The sequence below is a fragment of the Hippocampus comes genome, unplaced genomic scaffold, assembly GCF_001891065.2.
Source record: "Hippocampus comes isolate QL1 unplaced genomic scaffold, H_comes_QL1_v1.1 scaffold249, whole genome shotgun sequence".
NCBI lineage: Eukaryota > Metazoa > Chordata > Actinopteri > Syngnathiformes > Syngnathidae > Hippocampus > Hippocampus comes.
The window spans coordinates 1,151,978-1,171,636 of NW_017805035.1; the positions used below are offsets into that span (position 1 = coordinate 1,151,978).

General features: G+C 41.5%; 3 protein-coding genes and 1 long non-coding RNA gene across 4 annotated transcripts; 3 read left to right on the forward strand and 1 right to left on the reverse strand.

The window, feature by feature from the left end:
* Window positions 1-298: 298 nt before the first annotated feature.
* On the forward strand, window positions 299-2,612 carry rpp25l (ribonuclease P/MRP 25 subunit-like). The gene is made up of 2 exons (XM_019863887.1): window positions 299-436; window positions 1,495-2,612. Exon 2 carries the CDS (start codon window positions 1,495-1,497, stop codon window positions 2,104-2,106), a length of 612 nt encoding a protein of 203 aa, XP_019719446.1. The 5' UTR covers window positions 299-436; the 3' UTR covers window positions 2,107-2,612.
* A 1,481-nt stretch (window positions 2,613-4,093) lies between these two features.
* On the reverse strand, window positions 4,094-5,671 carry LOC109512273 (transcription factor HES-2-like). Its single transcript, XM_019863888.1, has 3 exons — window positions 5,504-5,671; window positions 5,316-5,402; window positions 4,094-4,588 (listed from the first exon to the last, which is right to left on the reverse strand). The coding sequence occupies exons 1-3, from the start codon at window positions 5,546-5,548 to the stop codon at window positions 4,259-4,261; spliced, it is 462 nt and encodes a 153-aa protein (XP_019719447.1). The 5' UTR covers window positions 5,549-5,671; the 3' UTR covers window positions 4,094-4,258.
* A 6,671-nt stretch (window positions 5,672-12,342) lies between these two features.
* LOC109512174 (uncharacterized) lies at window positions 12,343-12,920 on the forward strand. The gene is made up of 2 exons (XR_002167470.1): window positions 12,343-12,627; window positions 12,731-12,920. It is a non-coding gene; the product is annotated as an uncharacterized LOC109512174 (long non-coding RNA).
* Window positions 12,921-15,996: 3,076 nt separating this feature from the next.
* Window positions 15,997-19,512, forward strand: zp3d.2 (zona pellucida glycoprotein 3d tandem duplicate 2). Its single transcript, XM_019863833.1, has 9 exons — window positions 15,997-16,630; window positions 17,198-17,313; window positions 17,388-17,491; window positions 17,635-17,809; window positions 17,900-18,005; window positions 18,084-18,169; window positions 18,463-18,536; window positions 18,645-18,956; window positions 19,092-19,512. The coding sequence occupies exons 1-9, from the start codon at window positions 16,127-16,129 to the stop codon at window positions 19,322-19,324; spliced, it is 1,710 nt and encodes a 569-aa protein (XP_019719392.1). The 5' UTR covers window positions 15,997-16,126; the 3' UTR covers window positions 19,325-19,512.
* The last annotated feature ends 147 nt before the right edge of the window (window positions 19,513-19,659 follow it).

Genomic DNA, 19,659 nt, shown 5'->3' on the forward strand with positions numbered 1-19,659 from the left:
TTTAAAAGTGTCTAATGTGTGTCGAATATGTAAGACTGTTGAAAAAGAAAGTAAAGTCCTCCCAAATCAAAGATTTTCCCTTATGAAGCCTTTGGAGCCTTTCCCAAAGTGAAAAGCTTCAAATATCGACTTATTTGGCCTCAAATAAAGACAAAAAGCACAAAAAAAAAGAGAAAAAGTCAAAAGGTGGTTTATTCAACGTGTCTATATAAACGTGAATCGCAGAAACAACACGTACCAGTCACGACTTGCGGGCTTATATCAACATTATCATCACTCATTCATTCACTCGCACGCAGGCACAGAGCCACGCCCCCTACTAACGCCCGGTGGAGAGAAGCCGTTTGCGACACTCATCTTTGCTTTACGGCAGCCCCTGAAGCACACCAAACATGTGAAGGAAAAGAGAAGAAAGAAAACGAAAATTTGATCCCAAGTAAGTCAAAGTTTCACACTCAGCGCGAGCAGGCAAAGCGTATCTCGTTTGCGAGCGTGGGTGTGACGTTGCTTTCGTGACAGTGGCGAGTGGAATTAAAAGTAACCCATGGGCGAAAACTAGCATAGCCTCGCACGTTGTTTCGTTTGAAAATATAAAAAAGTGACGCTGTAAGTTAGTTAGCTATTCGTCTAAACAAAAACATACCGTATAAAGTAGCTTTTTAGTCACTTCGCCTATATGCTACCGACGATGTCCTTTGCAAATGTGTCACCCTTTTGCCATCTTCGTCGTTAAATGTGACATTCTCTTCATCAAACGACTACATTAAATTCATTATCAGCACCAACGACACTGGGCTTCCATTCGGCGTGCACATATTTGAATGGAGAAAGAAAAAATAAATAAATCAAGTGCAAACTTGAGTGGACCAAGTTGATTAAGTGCTCATTTTAACCTTAGGTGAGGAAGTTGGTCACATGACAACATTCGAAAACTCCTCAATGATGGTACATGTACCTTCATGTAACCATTATATTGTACCATAGTAATAGTATGGTGATATAATCTAACACATGGCACTGAGTTTCACATCATGTAAACTATGGGAACAGTGACAATATGATTTTCATACCATATGTTCTTGTAGGTTACAATTAGAGGTGTCAAAATTAATCAACTGAATCAGTCATCAGATGAAGATTTTTTTAATAATTGAAATATAATGACAGTGGTCATTAAAATACTGTAATTATGAATCTCACGTGACCAAACCCACAATATAGGTGAGACGGCTCAACTGTGAACGGAGGCAATGTGAACCCCAAATGCACTTTGACATCAATTTCAGTCGGCAGCAGGGGGCGGTGATGCATGAAATGTCAGCTTCCCCGAATGGCTGAAAACTGCCTAATCCTTTTTCCACCAAACCAGTTTTAATCAGAATACCATATTTAGACTAGTGGGACCACATTGAACATATTATTGCACACAATATTGACTTGACTTTTACTGTAATTGAATTGGGATAATAGTCAATCATTGTTTTATGTTTGCAGATGGAGAATTACAGTAAAGGTCGCAGCACAGAGCAGCCATCCGTGTGTCCGTTCAGCCTTGTCCCCGACACGCCGGAGGTGCGCGTCAAAGACGGCAGTAAGATCCGCAACCTGCTCCGCTACGCCCTGAGTCGCATAGAGGCCAAATCGCAGGTAGACAAACATGACGGCGGGGGAGACGGCGAAGTCAACGAGGATCCGCCCAGCCGTCCCCTCTGCCGCCAGCTGGTGTTCACGGCCAGCGGCAAGGGTGTGTCGAAAGCCATAACGTGCGCCGAAGTGGTTAAACGACGCGTCCGGGGCCTCCATCAACTGACCTCGCTGGCCAGCTCCACGCTGACAGACGTGTGGGATCCCCTGGAGCCGGCCGTCGGACTGGACAGCATCACCGTTAGCAGGAAGCTGCCCGTCATCTGGATTCTACTTTCTAAGGACCCTCTGGATCATAGCCTGCCTGGGTACCAGGCGCCCGGACGCTGTGACAACCTGTGGACTCGTGATAATAAGGAGGAGGTGGGAGCATACAAGAGGAAGAGAGGCGGAGGCGGCGGTAGAGGAAGGGGCGGAGGGCGCAACACAGGACGTTCTCGAGACTTGAAAGCATCCATCTGATAAAAAGCAACGGGTTGAGTGTGTTTAGAATAAGATTGCAAAGGGGTGGAAAATTTCTATAGGAAGTTAAGTTGAGGAATTTTGGGCAAATGCAGTGGTGCCTTGACTTACAAGTGCCCCAATTTATGCGTTTTTCAAGTTATGAACTGCGCCTTACTTTTTTGTTGTTTTTCTTTTGTGTTGGGAAGCCAACATTTAATTCAAGTGAGCTTCAGACACTCCACCCGTAGATGGCGGCATTGAGCTTAATGGGGAGGTCAATTCAAAGACTTGGTGTTCATATTTCTATTTGGCCCAACTAATCTAAACATGATATTCTGACTAATATTGCATTTGCGGAATATAAATTAATCTGAAAAATCTTCCTGTTTTTATCCACCTTTTGGGGTGGCCATTTTGCCACTTGCTGTCGACTGAAAAAGCACTGTTGCTCAGGTCAAAGGAAATGAATAATCGCGGCTCAGTTTGTAAACGTCACATGACTAAGAAAACCAGATTAAAACAACAACAAAACGTGGATTTTTGTGTTTATTTCAAATCCAACAAATGGAACACTACTCAGAATATCGTGTTGATACCAGTGGGGCCATATAGAATATATCATTGTTGAGAAAGCCTTTTTGGAATTGTACAACAACGTTCTGGTACAACTCCAAGTTTGTGTCAACAGTAATTAAAATACAAAGCTAAAAGACAAAGTTGTCCAGTCCAGTTGTGTTTTATGCAGTTATTTTTGCCATGTGTTGCAGGCATAAAATTCCAAATTAAGTATTTGCTGAAAACAAAATTTATCCGTTTGAACATTGAATATCTTGTCTTTGTAGTTTATTCAATGAAATATAGGTTGTACTTATTTTGAAAATCATTGTATTCTGTTTTCATTTGATTTAATGCAGTGCTTGGATTGAAGTGAGTTGTGATACGTGTACAACTACTGTTACGCGGCGCGGGCTCCCTCTAGCGGTATGCGAAAGAACGTATTCATGAAATCTTCAAACTGCGTAAATGTTCAAGTGCCATCTACATTAAAAATACGAATAAGAAATCAAATAGACCACAGAAAATGTGTTCAGGGCAGTTCAGTGTAAATACTATGTAAGGAAAATTAGTAAAGAAACCTCTGAAGGCAGGTCAGGAATAAAATTAATGTGAACTGTGTCAAAATTAGCATTGAATGTACTGTATTGCCATTGATTGGGACAACAAATCATAACACAATACAGTACATCTTTTTTTATGTAGCGCTTCCAAACAGTATAAATTCCCAAACGGTGTGAGTAATTTAAATGTTATGTCGTTAAATTTACGTCGAAAGTACTCGAAACATTTCTTGTGTCGTATGTGTTAAGTACATTCGTGATGTTTTTGTCTATGCTGCTCGTCTGCCGTAAAAGTAACTAATCAATTTTATTGACACGTGAGAGCCAGCCACGACGTGTTTACGAGCTGTTAAATGTCATTTACAAGTGCGAGCAGCGAGGGGACGTTTCCCACGTTCACGCAAACACTCGTGTCCATGGATTGAAGTGTAAACGAGGACGGCACGAAAGTGTGAAGAGAAGTAAGCTTTTAACATTTTTTTAACACACGTTGCTTTAGGTTGCTGCCGCCGCCTTTTCGCTTCGTATAATTTCATGACATTTTATTTTCAATTTTACTGTATTATTGAAACAAGTAACGAATTTGTAAACGTGTGGTGTCATTTTCATCTATTTATACGACTTAATAAATTAGCCTAAACAAACATTTACGTGAAACACGTGTTTTGGCACGTGTCAGCATTTTGAACACGAAATTGAAAAAGTGAAGTACTGTATGCTGTCCTTTTCCATGATTGTGGATAACATTTTTTTAAATTTTGTTTTATTAGATGCAATTTGAAAAATGTCTTGTGTACGTCCACCAGTTTTATGAATGGATCAGAAATATATTTTAAATGCTATAGCATTAAAAAAAATATTAAAAAATAGAACTTCAACATGACAAGTGATTTTTCCCCCCATTTGGTTTATTTACACACGACATTTAAATAAATTAAAGGTGCAAACATGCGTTGAATAACATCGTCACAGTCGATTTCGGTCCTTAAAATGACAGTAAATATGGAGTTGTACATTCTATTGCACTGACATTGTCCCCCTCATGTTGGAAATCAGGTCCAGGGTCTCCACAAGCTCCCCGCCGTGCTGGGTCTCTTTTGGGGCATCGTGTTGCGAACGACGCTCTTGGAAGGACCCCCGAGAGCCGGAGGGAAGCCAGGGGGGCACGACGATGAGGAAAAAGAGGAGGATGAAGAGTCAACGATGGCCACACCTTCGCCCTCGCATCGTAGGAAGTGGGCAGCCCTCTGCAGGCAGGAGGAAAAGCCATGATGGTAGGAGTGCGGCACCTGCTTCGTGTGCCCTTTGTTGGCGTGTTGCTGCAGGAAGAAGACCGTGTGCTCCAGGATCTCTGCTTTCTCCAACCTGCGCCCGCCAGCTAACTGTTAAAACACCAGGCAGCAGCACACACACACACACCGTTTTAGATGCACACACACGCACGCACACACACACGCATTTAAAGGGATTTTAAACCTCACTTTTTATACAATAAATGCTTACACTTTGTACTACAAAGTTACTTTTAATGTTTACAGGTCAACTTTTGATACCATCTCAAAAATATTTGGTTATCCAGGTTGCCGAATTGAAATGACCGACATTTATAAAGCATTAAATAGAAATGTATTATTACATTTTAAATACAACTGAACTACTGTACTTCAGAAGTGTGTTATACTGGATTAAAAAAGAACGCTTCACAAAACTTTATTTCGGTAATTCTCTTGCTTACCACGAGAGGGAGACGTATACCACACTTTGCGATACAAAAAAAGACGCGGAAAATACAGGAAAGGTAAAGACTTAAATCAAAACAATTCCCCAAATAATAACAAAATAAAATAAAATACAAAAGAACAAAACTAAAAAAAAAAATCAACAACTGCCGATCCATAATAACATCAGTTACAAAAAAATAACAGAAAGACAAGGCTAAAAAAATGTGAAAAAATTAAACTTGGTGGAGCTTTTTTGTTCGTTTGTTTGTGTGTATGTGCGTAGATTGATCTTGCAGGGTATTATGTCTTTAGGGCGAATGTACCTTTAATTTTCACGTACATATTAACTTTAGCTCATACAAAAGTCTCATGTAAGCGGTATATTTACTTGTGGTGTAAGCAAAAGAGTTTTGAGGTTCTCCAAGCTTCTATTTATTCTTTCTCGTCGTCGTCTTTCCACCAGAGGTTTTAAATTCTGTGGAAGACAAACAGTATCAACATTTTCAGGATGATCATTAATACGATTCCCTTACATCTCCATGCTCTAATAATCATGATAATGAATGACCCACGTACCTTCTTGTCTGTGTTTGCATGCTGGCAATGCTGAGGCATTTCCATGACTGAAGTCCAACAAAGTCAAAGTTGAATGCGGTCCCTCAGGCTTCACTTGACCTATAAAAACTCACCACAGGCTCCACCCACTTACTTATCTTTCAGATCGGACTGTGTGTCATATTCACACAAAAAACGCTCCATTCATTTTAAAAAAAGGAACACTTAACATGTTTGTTTGACATTTTTTCTAACATTGCGACATACGTTATTTACCAACATGTTCCTTCATCTTTGTGAATAGTGATTGAATTTGGACAAACGTCCTGATCAGAATTCAGATTTGTATGCCGTGGTGAAAGTCTGCTCTGTCAGCCATCTTCTAATAGCCGTCGTATTCATTCATATTTAACACATTTTGTCGCTGACAGGACCCTGAAAATCCAGGGGCACGTGGACATAATGCACAGACCCCCACTCACGCGACACGCGCCCCCCTGAGAGGTGAGAACAGCTCGTGTATGGCGGGGGGGGGGGGGGGGGGGGGTTGTTGGCATCAAACATCCGGCTAAGACCAGACACTAACTGTGTGAAAACGCACTTCAAAGAGGAATATCGCGACAGTTGAAGCTTTGCGTGGCACTGTTTGCGCTCACCAAATATCAACCATAAACGACACTTCAATGACCCTCAACTGTCATTGTGCATTTCTTTTCAAGTCTTGAAAAACACATGGTTGTCTTTTTGCGGATGTATGGATTCGTGAATTGGCGCCGAAAGTGTTAGCCAAACACACACATGGACACACCATCTCCCGGCAAGCATCTTTTGTGGACTCACATATTCATACATTTTTATTTGACTGAATTTAACGTTCCCAAAAAAAGCAATAGCGAACATCTACTGTGTTGCGTCTTTCATTTCAAGTCTAGACTTCTAAATGTTGATAAAACCGTGTAATTAAAGCGAAAAGGACGGCTTTCGTGAATAAACTCAACCGAAAGTGTAAACACGTGCACACAAATACATGAATGCTGGACACGTTTCCCCACGGGACATAAGAGAACATTTATTTTACGCGTTTGTGCTCTCAAACACGCGAATGATGATCCATTAGTCACATTTTATAATATGTTATCATTCCAAGTAGAATACTTGGAATAATAACATTTCGTACATTTCGTCTGTGAGCCGATGCATTGTAATTTGACAATCGCCTTCGCTCGGGAACTTGCCTGCTCGGCGCCCCGTAGACTGACGCGTGGCTGTCTTTTCACATGTGTGAAGGAATGAACGTGTGACCGACTGAAGTGATTGCTCCACTTTGTTCACTCACACCTGTGCCCACGACGAGAAGCGACCGCTTTCCGTTCTCCCACCGTCACACCCCGAAGGTAACGTTTGTCTTCACCTCGGCCTCGTTTGCATACACTGTCACACAAATTCGATGTCTTTTCCTCTCTCTCTTTAATATTCTAATAGGCTCAAGTACCCGCCGCTCATGCCATCAAAAAAAAAAAAAAAAAAACTTAGGTTGCCTCCTTCCAAATCAATTTAGACCAAAAGTTCGAAAACTACGAAATGCATTATCACTGTAGACTCGCTGTTGGTGTTTATAGGTGGTGCTAAAAGGCTTGATTAAATAAGATCGTGAGGAACAAATTGTATTTATTTATAAAATACTGATACATGCACAAACAACTTGAATTTTTCGTACTTGAGCCATCGTGTCATTAACATGACACCTAGGCTGAAAGAATAGCACTTCATTTATGGCTTCCTGCACTAGAAGAATGAGAAGGCCCGTCGAATGGCGTTCCCACAAGGACACACTTTCATTGTCCACTTCCTTCCAGAGGTGTAGAAAAACTCGATGGTTACAACACGCTCTCGACAACTGCCGCCACCATTTGCATCCTCCGGTGAGTGTGTAGGAACCTCAGTTGAGCTAGTTTCTCAATTAAGCATTCCTTTTAACGTTTTCACGTATTTCCTCGAAAGGCAAAAAAAGAACATAAGATGTTGCTTTCATTTTTTTAAAAACTGAGATTCTATCCCGACCAACACGTTCTTTAATCCGTCGGTGAAAGATGCTTTGATTTTAATGAAGGTTTGGATTCAAAATTAGGACTTGCATTGCAAGTCTGCATTTTCATCTAGAGCAGTTATCCAGTATTAACACGCGTGGGAGAAGCTGTGCGTATAAGTGTTTTACGCACACCAAACTCAAACGACACTGTATTGTACTGTATTCATCTGAAAGTCTAGATTAGTCTTTACATATAATTTTCCAATCAAATATTTTTAAACTTTTTTAAAATTAAATTATTGCAACCAAAATCCGTGTGTAAACGTAAAATGTTGTATACACTGTCACTGTAGTGATCTGTTGCAAAACCACGTCATGGTGCAACATGCGGTACATTGATACATCAATCCACTTATTTTTTTATTCATGTCACGTTTCTCCTGAATAAATCGTATTGCCTTCGCGTGCGAATGAGTGCGCGGCGCCCCGTGGAATGACGCGTGCACGTCATTCCGATTCAAGTGTGAACCAGTCACACTTCCCCTGGCGAGAAGCGTCTGCTGGTCACTCTCCCACTGTCACACTTTGGGGGTCTTTGGGACAGTGGCGTCGCTCTCCCACGGTCGCGAGTCCACTTGAAAGGGTTTCGCACCCACGCGTGGACAATTTGGCGCGCCAGCACGCGGCACACATGCAAGATGGCACGCGTGGGTTTGCAAGTGTGAATGCTAACGTCTTCGTTTCAAGTGGTCCCGCATGCGCATGGCAAGGGGCAAATACAAAGGCAAGCTGTTGCAGTTCGCCTGGGAGTAATTATTTGTTATAGTGTAAGAATTAATATCAGGTTTTGCACGGGATAAATATACCTTCATCAAAAAAAAAAAAAAAAAAAACTTAGGTTGCCTCCTTCCAAATCAATTTAGACCAAAAGTTCGAAAACTACGAAATGCATTATCACTGTAGACTCGCTGTTGGTGTTTATAGGTGGTGCTAAAAGGCTTGATTAAATAAGATCGTGAGGAACAAATTGTATTTATTTATAAAATACTGATACATGCACAAACAACTTGAATTTTTCGTACTTGAGCCATCGTGTCATTAACATGACACCTAGGCTGAATGAATAACACTTCATTTATGGCTTCCTGCACTAGAAGAATGAGAAGGCCCGTCGAATGGCGTTCCCACAAGGACACACTTTCATTGTCCACTTCCTTCCAGAGGTGTAGAAAAACTCGATGGTTACAACACGCTCTCGACAACTGCCGCCACCATTTGCATCCTCCGGTGAGTGTGTAGGAACCTCAGTTGAGCTAGTTTCTCAATTAAGCATTCCTTTTAACGTTTTCACGTATTTCCTCGAAAGGCAAAAAAAGAACATAAGATGTTGCTTTCATTTTTTTAAAAACTGAGATTCTATCCCGACCAACACGTTCTTTAATCCGTCGGTGAAAGATGCTTTGATTTTAATGAAGGTTTGGATTCAAAATTAGGACTTGCATTGCAAGTCTGCATTTTCATCTAGAGCAGTTATCCAGTATTAACACGCGTGGGAGAAGCTGTGCGTATAAGTGTTTTACGCACACCAAACTCAAACGACACTGTATTGTACTGTATTCATCTGAAAGTCTAGATTAGTCTTTACATATAATTTTCCAATCAAATATTTTTAAACTTTTTTAAAATTAAATTATTGCAACCAAAATCCGTGTGTAAACGTAAAATGTTGTATACACTGTCACTGTAGTGATCTGTTGCAAAACCACGTCATGGTGCAACATGCGGTACATTGATACATCAATCCACTTATTTTTTTATTCATGTCACGTTTCTCCTGAATAAATCGTATTGCCTTCGCGTGCGAATGAGTGCGCGGCGCCCCGTGGAATGACGCGTGCACGTCATTTCGATTCAAGTGTGAACCAGTCACACTTCCCCTGGCGAGAAGCGTCTGCTGGTCACTCTCCCACTGTCACACTTTGGGGGTCTTTGGGACAGTGGCGTCGCTCTCCCACGGTCGCGAGTCCACTTGAAAGGGTTTCGCACCCACGCGTGGACAATTTGGCGCGCCAGCACGCGGCACACATGCAAGATGGCACGCGTGGGTTTGCAAGTGTGAATGCTAACGTCTTCGTTTCAAGTGGTCCCGCATGCGCATGGCAAGGGGCAAATACAAAGGCAAGCTGTTGCAGTTCGCCTGGGAGTAATTATTTGTTATAGTGTAAGAATTAATATCAGGTTTTGCACGGGATAAATATACCTTCATCTCAATTGGGTTGTATATTCAAATATTTATTTGGTTGCTTTGCTCCTTGAAAAATCTGATATATGTTGAATAATCTCTCGCGCTCTCATATGGCAATACTTCGCCGAACATACACAAAAAAACCCGAACAAAAATACTAATTATATGATATTATTGTCCGTATTTATTAATAATTTCATTTTAGGGGTAGAAATGAATGACCTGTTTAACTAAGGATGTCGCCGATTTTAGTAGAGGTGGCCAACATCCTGAGGGGACGTTGAAAGCATTTTTTAAAAATACGCCACTTCTCCAAGGGAGCTCTGCTGCACAAATTATGTTTCTTAACACACGCTAAAATACATTTTCATCCGATCGCAACAATGAATATTAAATAAATAAATAAACAGTACGCCTGGGCACTGCGCTCTGAACATGACAAAAGAACGCACGTTTGTCAACGTTCGAGCTCAGCGAGTGTGTCCGACTGGAGGCGACTCTGACGGGCAACATTCCAAGGAGGCGTGGGCCCCGCACTCTGGAGTTTATGTAACATGTAAAGAGCCAGAGATTGTCTGGCTCAGCCACTTTCGATCTGAGAGCACTTTCGCGGGATCCAACAATTCGAGTTGGCTTACTTGGGTACTTCGCTCAGGAGCCAAAAAAGAACCAGCCCGCATGCGCATGGCAAGGGGCAAATACAAAGGCAAGCTGTTGCAGTTCGCCTGGGAGTAATTATTTGTTATAGTGTAAGAATTAATATCAGGTTTTGCACGGGATAAATATACCTTCATCTCAATTGGGTTGTATATTCAAATATTTATTTGGTTGCTTTGCTCCTTGAAAAATCTGATATATGTTGAATAATCTCTCGCGCTCTCATATGGCAATACTTCGCCGAACATACACAAAAAAAAAAACCGAACAAAAATACTAATTATATGATATTATTGTCCGTATTTATTAATAATTTCATTTTAGGGGTAGAAATGAATGACCTGTTTAACTAAGGATGTCGCCGATTTTAGTAGAGGTGGCCAACATCCTGAGGGGACGTTGAAAGCAATTTTTAAAAATACGCCACTTCTCCAAGGGACCTCTGCTGCACAAATTACGTTTCTTAACACACGCTAAAATACATTTGCATCCGATCGCAACAATGAATATTAAATAAATAAATAAACAGTACGCCTGGGCACTGCGCTCTGAACATGAAAAAAGAACGCACGTTTGTCAACGTTCGAGCTCAGCGAGTGTGTCCGACTGGAGGCGACTCTGACGGGCAACATTCCAAGCAGGCGTGGGCCCCGCACTCTGGAGTTTATGTAACATGTAAAGAGCCAGAGATTGTCTGGCTCAGCCACTTTCGATCTGAGAGCACTTTCGCGGGATCCAACAATTCGAGTTGGCTTACTTGGGTACTTCGCTCAGGAGCCAAAAAAGAACCAGAGTTTGTTTGTAAGAGCCAGTGTCAGCGAATGTGACCGACCTGAGGCCGCTATCGGCCGGGGTAACATTTCAGAGTTTGCTTGGGTACTTCGCAAAGGACATCTGAATTTATTATCTATTTGTACATCTTCAATCATTAAGCGGATTTATTGCACTAAATGGTGAGATAATTAGCGGTAGCTCACTTGTTATAGTATCAAATACAATCTAAAAAACTCAAATCTGTGGCGACGTGACACCCATGTGGATTTGCCACGTGATTGGCTGTTGGGGGGGGGATGGGAGGGGCTAAGGCGGAGAGGGAGGATATAAAATCGGCAACCAGTTGTCTTCGCATCCTTTTCCTGAGAACTTCTGGAAACCAGAGGAAGCCCACATTTGGAAAAAGATCGAATCATGAAGCTCATGCAGGAAGCGGAGGACCCAAACCGTGACAGAAAGGTAAAAGGGCATTTTTTTTCACAATGCAGTATTTACGTGTAGTTGGGAAAGAGTTTAGTTTCGTATGGATATAGAAGAGTTGACTTGTTTTTATTATTTTTTTAAAACGCTTTCCAGCTAATAAAATCCCAAGTCGAGAAGCGTCGACGTGAGAGAATGAACCATAGTCTGGAGCGTTTGAGGTGCATGTTGATGCAAGAGCCACAACAACAGGAGCAGCAGGTAAAAAAACAAAAAGCCAATATGAGCTCAAATGAGTCATATTGAGGGCAGCGCGGTGACCTAGTGATTAGCACGTCTACCTCACTGTTCTGGGTTCAAATCTCGTTTCAGGCCTTCCCTCCTGTGTGGAGTTTGCATGTTCTCCGTGTTCTTTCATGGGTCAAAAACATGCACATTAGCATCATTCTTCAAAAAAATGGCTGCAGGTGACCTAGTGATTGGCACATCTGCTTCACAGTCACAATGTTCTGAGTTCAAATCTCACATTGGTTTTCTACAGGTGCCCCGGCTTCCGCATCCCAAGAAACATTCATGTTGAAGACTATATTATGCAGAGGTGTTAATATGAATGATTGTCTATCAGTGTACCCTGCCTTTTGCCCAAAATCAACTGATATAGGTTCCACTCTAATGATGACATAATATTGAAAATGTGTACCTGATATTAAATTAACAGTAATAAATGAACCCCGCAGGGGCAAAACTGGCTGGGGACGTGCATGGCGAGCCCCCCGGCAGAGGGCCCCTCACTTGGCCCGAGTGTGTGGAGGCCGTGGCCATAAACAATGAACTTTGAACCCCCCCGCCCCTTCCCTATGTATACATTATCTGTCAAGTTGATGGTGTAAATAGTTTGAAGACGTCGTTTGTACGCTGCTGTGTATATATGTGAACCACTCGACCCACTATAGATGTAGATATAGTGCCGCTTGGGATGGGGAGCTGGATGCTGGCGCCCACCATGTGTCCACTTCAGAGGTGAGTTGTCACGCACACACACACACAAACACACGCACACACACACACACACACATAATAACGGGAGTGTGGATCATAATCAAGTGTCCCGTCTCATTTCCAGCTGCTTTAAAGTACGAGGGGCCCCACCCTCACGTCCATGAGTCATGAACAACCTCTGTGATCCCTCCTAATGATAATATATAACTTGTATATTTTGCACACTAACTTATTATCCATGTCTCCCTATGGTGAGCCTCTATTGTTGTTGTCCGACCCCACCCCTCCCATAAATAAACATTCCAATTCAATCAAATGGCATGTGTGTGTTTTCTTCTTACTTTCTCCTGGAGTGTGACTAAATTAGTCTTGATGTCCCAACAGAGACGTAGTTGGAATTAAGCAAAGCAGTTATTATGCATACACTATCGCCACGGTGGGCAAAGTTAAATTCAAGTAATAAGTTCACTTTTAAAAGGCACAGATCAGTCATATATGAAACCAATCCCAATACATATGCTCTATATCAGGCGTGTCAAACTCATTTTTTGTCACGGGCCACTTCGGTGTTACGGCTTCCCTCGAAGGGCCGGAGGAAAATCTCATTATTACCCATGACACTTTGACATTTCGGTACAGATTTCAGCAACAATCATGATTGTTGACACACAAGATTTGCTCCCACGGGCCGCATAAAATGATGTGGGGGGCTGGATCTCTCTGATGTCTTAGACATGTGGTCGATGTAGTGAAAGAAGTTTACACACCCTTGTCCAAATGCCAGGTTTTTCTGCTATTTAAAAATGAGTTTTTTTTCCCCCACCATTTAAAGTGACTTATAACCCGCACAACTGCGGAGAAAATTAAATGATGTGGGGGGCTGGATCTCTCTGATGTCTTAGACATGTGGTCGATGTAGTGAAAGAAGTTTACACACCCTTGTCCAAATGCCAGGTTTTTCTGCTATTTAAAAATGAGTTTTTTTTCCCCACCATTTAAAGTGACTTATAACCCGCACAACTGCGGAGAAAATTAAATCTTTTCATGAGCTGAACAAAAAATAAACTGGAATCATTTCTTTCAATATGGGCATGTCAACTCATGTTAAATTGTCATCAGACACCTGCCACCGTTTAAACTGGCTCGGATAAACACCAATTAAAATTGGTTGCTGAAATGATTTCCCAGCGTGTGTGTGTTTTGTAAGATGGGGTTCCCACACATTCAGCCACAGATGCAAATGGTGGCGCATATGTCGAGAGCGGGTTGTAACGCGTTGTCTACACCTACGTGGAAAGAAGGGACAATTAAAGTGTGTCCTGTGGGAACGCCATTCGGCAACCCTTCTCAATCCTTTAGTGCAGGAAGCCATAAATGAAGTGTTATTCATTCAGCCAACGTGAGGTGTATACTTACGCAATGGCTCAAACGACCAAGTCAATCGAAGGGTTGTTTGTGTATTTGTCTATATTTTATGAATAAATCAAATCTGTCGCTCACGAGTTCATTCAACCAAACATTTCAGCAGCACTTCTAAATACAAATAGTGAGACTACGTTGATACATTCATTCTTTCCGAAATTATTTTCCAAACATTTTTAAGCAAAATTCACTTTCGAAGTAGCCTATTGTCAGTTTTTTTTTAAATAACATGGGTGTTGGGTGCTTCGGACAATTAGAATATTAAAGCGAGAGAGGAACAAGACATCGAATTTGTGTGACAATGTATGCAACTAAGGCCGATGTGAAGACAAACGTTGCCCTCGGGGTGTGATGGTGGGAGAACGGAAACCGGTCGCTTTCCGTGGTGGGGAGAAGTCATCAAAGTGCAGCAATGGCTTCATTCAGTCACACGTTCGTTCATTCGCACGAGTGAAAAGACAGGCACGCGTCATTCCACGGGGCGCGACGCAGGCAAGTTCGCACGCGAGGGCAATTGTCAAACAACAAACACGTAACATAAATGTTCTCTTATCTCCCGTGGGAAACTTGTCAAGCTGTCAGACATATGCGTGCAAATGTTTACACTTTCGATTTATTGTGTTTATTCACGAAAGTCACGTTTTTCCGCTTTAATCACATAATTTGATAACAATTTAGAAGGCTAGACTTGAAATGAAATACACAACACGGTGGATGTTCGTTATTGCGGGCGTAAAACACTAATTTGCGCACGTTTTACTCACAGCATTTGATTGTGATCATTTCTAGCAATAAAATAAAAATGTAATCATGCTGTGAGTCCACAAAACACGCTTGGGGGAGTGTGTGTGTGCATGTATGTGTTTGGCTCACACTTTTGGCGTCAATTTACGAATCCAACCATGTCGCTTTAACGACTTGAAAAGAAATACAGTGCGTACACAAAAACAGTTGAGGGTCTTTTGAGTGTCGTTCATGGTTGAATTTTGTGAGCGCAAAGCAGCTGTAGTGAAAGCTTCAGTTGTGGGGTGTCGTCGCCTTGGATGTGCGTTTTCACACCCGAAGTGTCTGACCTTAGCCGGATGCTTGATGCCAGCACCCCCTTCTTCCCCTCTTTTTTTTTCCTCAAATACACGAGCTGTTCTCACCTCTCAGGGGGCACGTGTCACGTAAGTGTGGGTCTGTGTATTATGTCCACGTGCCCGTGGATTAGCGAAGGGTCTTGTTGGTTGGCATAATGCAACAAAAATTGTTAAACATGAATTAATACGACGACCAAAAGAAGATGGATGACAGTGCAGACCTGCACCAATGCCTATAATCTTAATTCGGATCAGAACGTTTGTATAAATTAAATCCTTTGTCCACAAAGATGAAGGAACATGTTGAATAAAGCAAAAATCCCGGAGCACACGATCTTCCTGCAGCAGCACACTCACAAAGTATGTTCTCATTTAATTGTTTAATATTTTTAAAATGCTCGCAATTAAATGAAGATTGGCAGTTATTTACTCATAAAACTGGTGCCCATACACAATTCATTTTTTGAACTTTTATCTAATAAAAAACATTGGTTGACTGAACAAAAATGAAAGGCTTGCGTCCACCATACTTTCGATTTTGTGTTCAAAATTATTAATTTTTTAAATTAAGCTTTATTTTTTTACTCGTATAAAATTATGAATATCACTCACTACAATTTCGTCAATCGTTTAAATTGTAAGGTAAAATGTAAAAAAAAGTTTTTAAACGATACAAGCAACTACACGGCGGTAGCAGCGATCAAAATCAAAGTGCTTAAAATGTTTTAAACAATAAAACGAAGGTTTTAATAATAAAATATGTATGTACTGTATTTGAAATTTTACCCTAATTCATTTAAATAATTTTATTTCGTTAGCTTCAACTCGTACATTTGTTTGAAATTTTAAAGGGACCTGACTGTGATACATCAAATGAGCAGACGGTGGCGCCATTCAACTTCACGTTGCGTGTAATAATTTGACGGCCAGCAACGAGCTGCTTCTCAGCAAAAACTTCGCTTAATGCAAGACTAAAACTAATTTACATCATTTTCAGAGCCATAAGCGCCTTCGGCATGATTTATTTCCCATTCCTTACCGTGTTGTCGCTTTTTGCCTCATACAAAGGAGGGAAGCCCCCATTACAGATTACCTTTGCTCCATTCCCGAGTGCTTTAACCCGACCAAACCGAACAATGATTAACAATTTCCAAAGAGAATGGCCGACTTTTCCCCAGGCTTATCTCAGACTACCCGTGTTCGTCCACTCCAAGCTGCCACCGCTGGAAAAGCTGCACTTATCCCCGGCCAAAGGCAGCGGCCTCGAGCCTTTACCTCGGCCTGTTCGAGAGCGCCTGCTCCCGGGGCGGCCTGGCTGGAGGCCTCCAGGCCCGTCCGCGGATCACACCGTGAAGACGTCGTGCAAAAGGGACAAAATGCTCGTCAGGGTCCCCAAAAGCATCCTGAGTGGCGGGGAAATAAATTATCAGCTCAAACTTGGTACATGTCAAGCAAAAAATTCGTCGAAGAATTTTGTTTATTTTCTCAATGGACTACACCAATGTGGTACCAAGCGACAGGTGAGCCTTCGTTTGTGATTAACGGGACGCCACGAATTAATTTACACTCATTCACTATGTCTAGAAATTAGTCCTTGAGGGATGACTCATTTCAACCTTTACCCAAAATTGTAGCCATATTATGGCTAAGCTAACGAATAGCATAATTTCTAATTTGCTGGCTAACGACACCTGGCGACTACTCGCATAATGGCCTTGAGACCAAAAATCTTATGAAAGTTTTGTTTTGTCCGTTTGAAATTCGACTAGGTCGTTATAACGTATTCTGTATATATATCGAATATTTGGTTCAACAACAAAATCAAGATTGATATTTGTGTTTGTTGACTGATATATATTATTCCGGTCACTTGGCCCTTTTTTATTTGATTTTGTAGTTTATGTTTAAGCATTTGACACAAAACAAACCAAATCACAGATGAATATTCAAATTAAACAAGATATCTGATTATATAATAATTCTCATTTACATGGGTGATTTCACTGTTTAAACAATTCTGTCAACAAAAGATACATGTACAATTGGCATTTATCTCTTTTCTTGACAGTTCACTTCTTTTTGTGCAGATGATTAATGGACAGATGATTTATTCAAACACACTGCAGTACAACCCAGGGATGCGCCAAGGGCCCATAAGAAGAACAGCGCCCTTTGTGATTCCTGTTTCCTGTAATTATACCAGGTGACTGCCACCACATGGGTCCAGATCCAGTGACATTATGCGCAGTGTTATGAAAAATCTGAATTTCTCTGCAGGTATCAATATTCCTACAAAGTTGGCTACCTTCCAAAGATGCGCATGCGCCACATCTTCAAAGCAATGCGAAACAGAGCCAATTTCATTCTGACCCCACGGAATGGTAAATTCTGTGGAAATAATCAACTTCGCTTCTTTTTAAATAATTTTCAAGAATCAATGTGAATGGGAAAAAAAACAAGACTTCTGTGTGAACTAGAAATGGGATAAATTTAAAGATAAATTCCCTTGTGTTGTAATCGGCAGCTCAGTGGGAAAGGCTTGCTCCGTTGGATCAGTACATTCTTGGTGATCCCATGTACTTCGAGGCCGAGGGTCCATCCATGCCCCAAGACATGAGGCTCTATGTCCACTCGTGTTATGCCACACCCAATAAGTCGCACACCTCCACACCTCAATTTCCGGTCGTGAAGGACTTTGGGTAAAAAAAAAAAAAAAAAACCCACAGATTTTGTACAGCAGAAAGTGATGGGTGCTTTTTAACTACCGGTGTCTTCCTCCAATGATGAAGGTGCATGATTGAAAGCAAATACAGTCGCTCCAGATTCATCCCATACAAACACAACGTTGTCCGATTCTCTGTGGATGCTTTCTACTTCCAAGGGATGACGGACCAAGTGAGTTACTGTACATTTTGTTGGCTATTCCAGGTCAACGATTTGGCCAAGAGTGAATTTCTAAATCATTTACCGCAGCTCTACATGCACTGCACCATGTCGGCAGAAAGCAACGTTCCCACTCCGACGGCAAAGTCCTGTAACTATGACACCAACTTGGGAAGGTCTGTTTTTTTTTTTTTAACCACTATACTAGAATTACAAGGGGCAGAGTAGAAAGAAGTACATAAATTGTAATATAGCAAAAATGTGAACATTTTTTTAATATAAGTCAAGAACCTATTGTCAAGAGTGCCTATAATATGTTAGTGGAAAAATGCACTTTACATCCAAGAAGTCAGGAAATTGTAATTTTTCACATGAGTGAAAGTTACTCATCATTTGATGCTAAAAATTGTAATTCAATGAAAGGAATGGGAATCATATAATGATTTCGCTTGTCTTTTTTTCCCTTAAGATGGGTGGAGCTACACGGCTGGGACTGGGTGTGTGCCTGCTGTGACTCCAGCTGTGGCTCTTCTGCTGCTGCTTGTGAGAAACATCATCCCACCTATTTTTTTTCCTTTTTAAATCTCTAGTATTTTACATTTATCATTAATAACAATAACATGATTACATTTTCACATTTCTTTTTTCCAGTGAGTGAAGTCACCACCAGCAGCAGAGGGTGGAAAGTGCAGCCGAGAGGGCAACTCTTCAAAAACCACAAGAGGAAGCGATTGTTCTCCTCCACCACCACAACAGCACCAACTTCCATTGTCAAGACCAACATAGAGCTCATTCAAAGGATGACTACACCGTGGCCGGCACTGATCGTAGACGCAGATGACACTACAGAGTTGAAGTGGCCGTTTTGGGGCAGAGGAGTGGAGCGGGTTGAGAATGAGGTGGAGAATCAGCAGGTGAAAGGCACGGCTGTTATGGAGGAGGAAGCTCATCAAGCCTTTGAAGGTATTTACAAGATTCCATGGGGAAATAGAACTACCTTGAAACTTTGTTAAAACACATGGAGGGGGTGTGGACTTTGGACATGGATGGTGTACGTAATAAATAAAATTCTGATGACATTCATTTGTTTTTATTCAGAGCCTAAAGTGGAAGCTGTCAGAAAATTTGAGATGGAGATGCTTTCCACCACCACAGCGCCGACACAAAAGACTAACACGGGGATGACAAAGCCTGATGTGACGGGTAAGGTGGTGGAGTGGGACTGGGACTGGGAATGGGAGGAGGAGATGGTGACGAAGGGTTCTGCCATGGTGGAGGAGGTCAAAGAACCTCTCCGAACCTTTGAAGATATATTTGAGTTTGACGAATAAAGCCAAACGTCGCAACCACAGGAGTCCCTTTCTTAGCTACAAGAAACATTTATTAACATGAGTAAATGTCGCGTTGCTACATGACGGAATATTCTGTACAATTTCTTTTACAAACGTCTTTGAAGTCAAGTTTCTTTCGATGACAAAAACGTTCCGCCAACTGTCAAACAAGTTACTTGCAGTGGAGACAAAAAGTCTACACACCCCTTTTCAAATACCAGTTTTTTTGTGATATGGAGGAAAACAAAACTACAGCAAGATAAATAATTTCCAAGCCTTTGCTCCCGTTGTGACCGATATAAGCTATAAAAAACGATTTGGAAAAAAAAATCTTC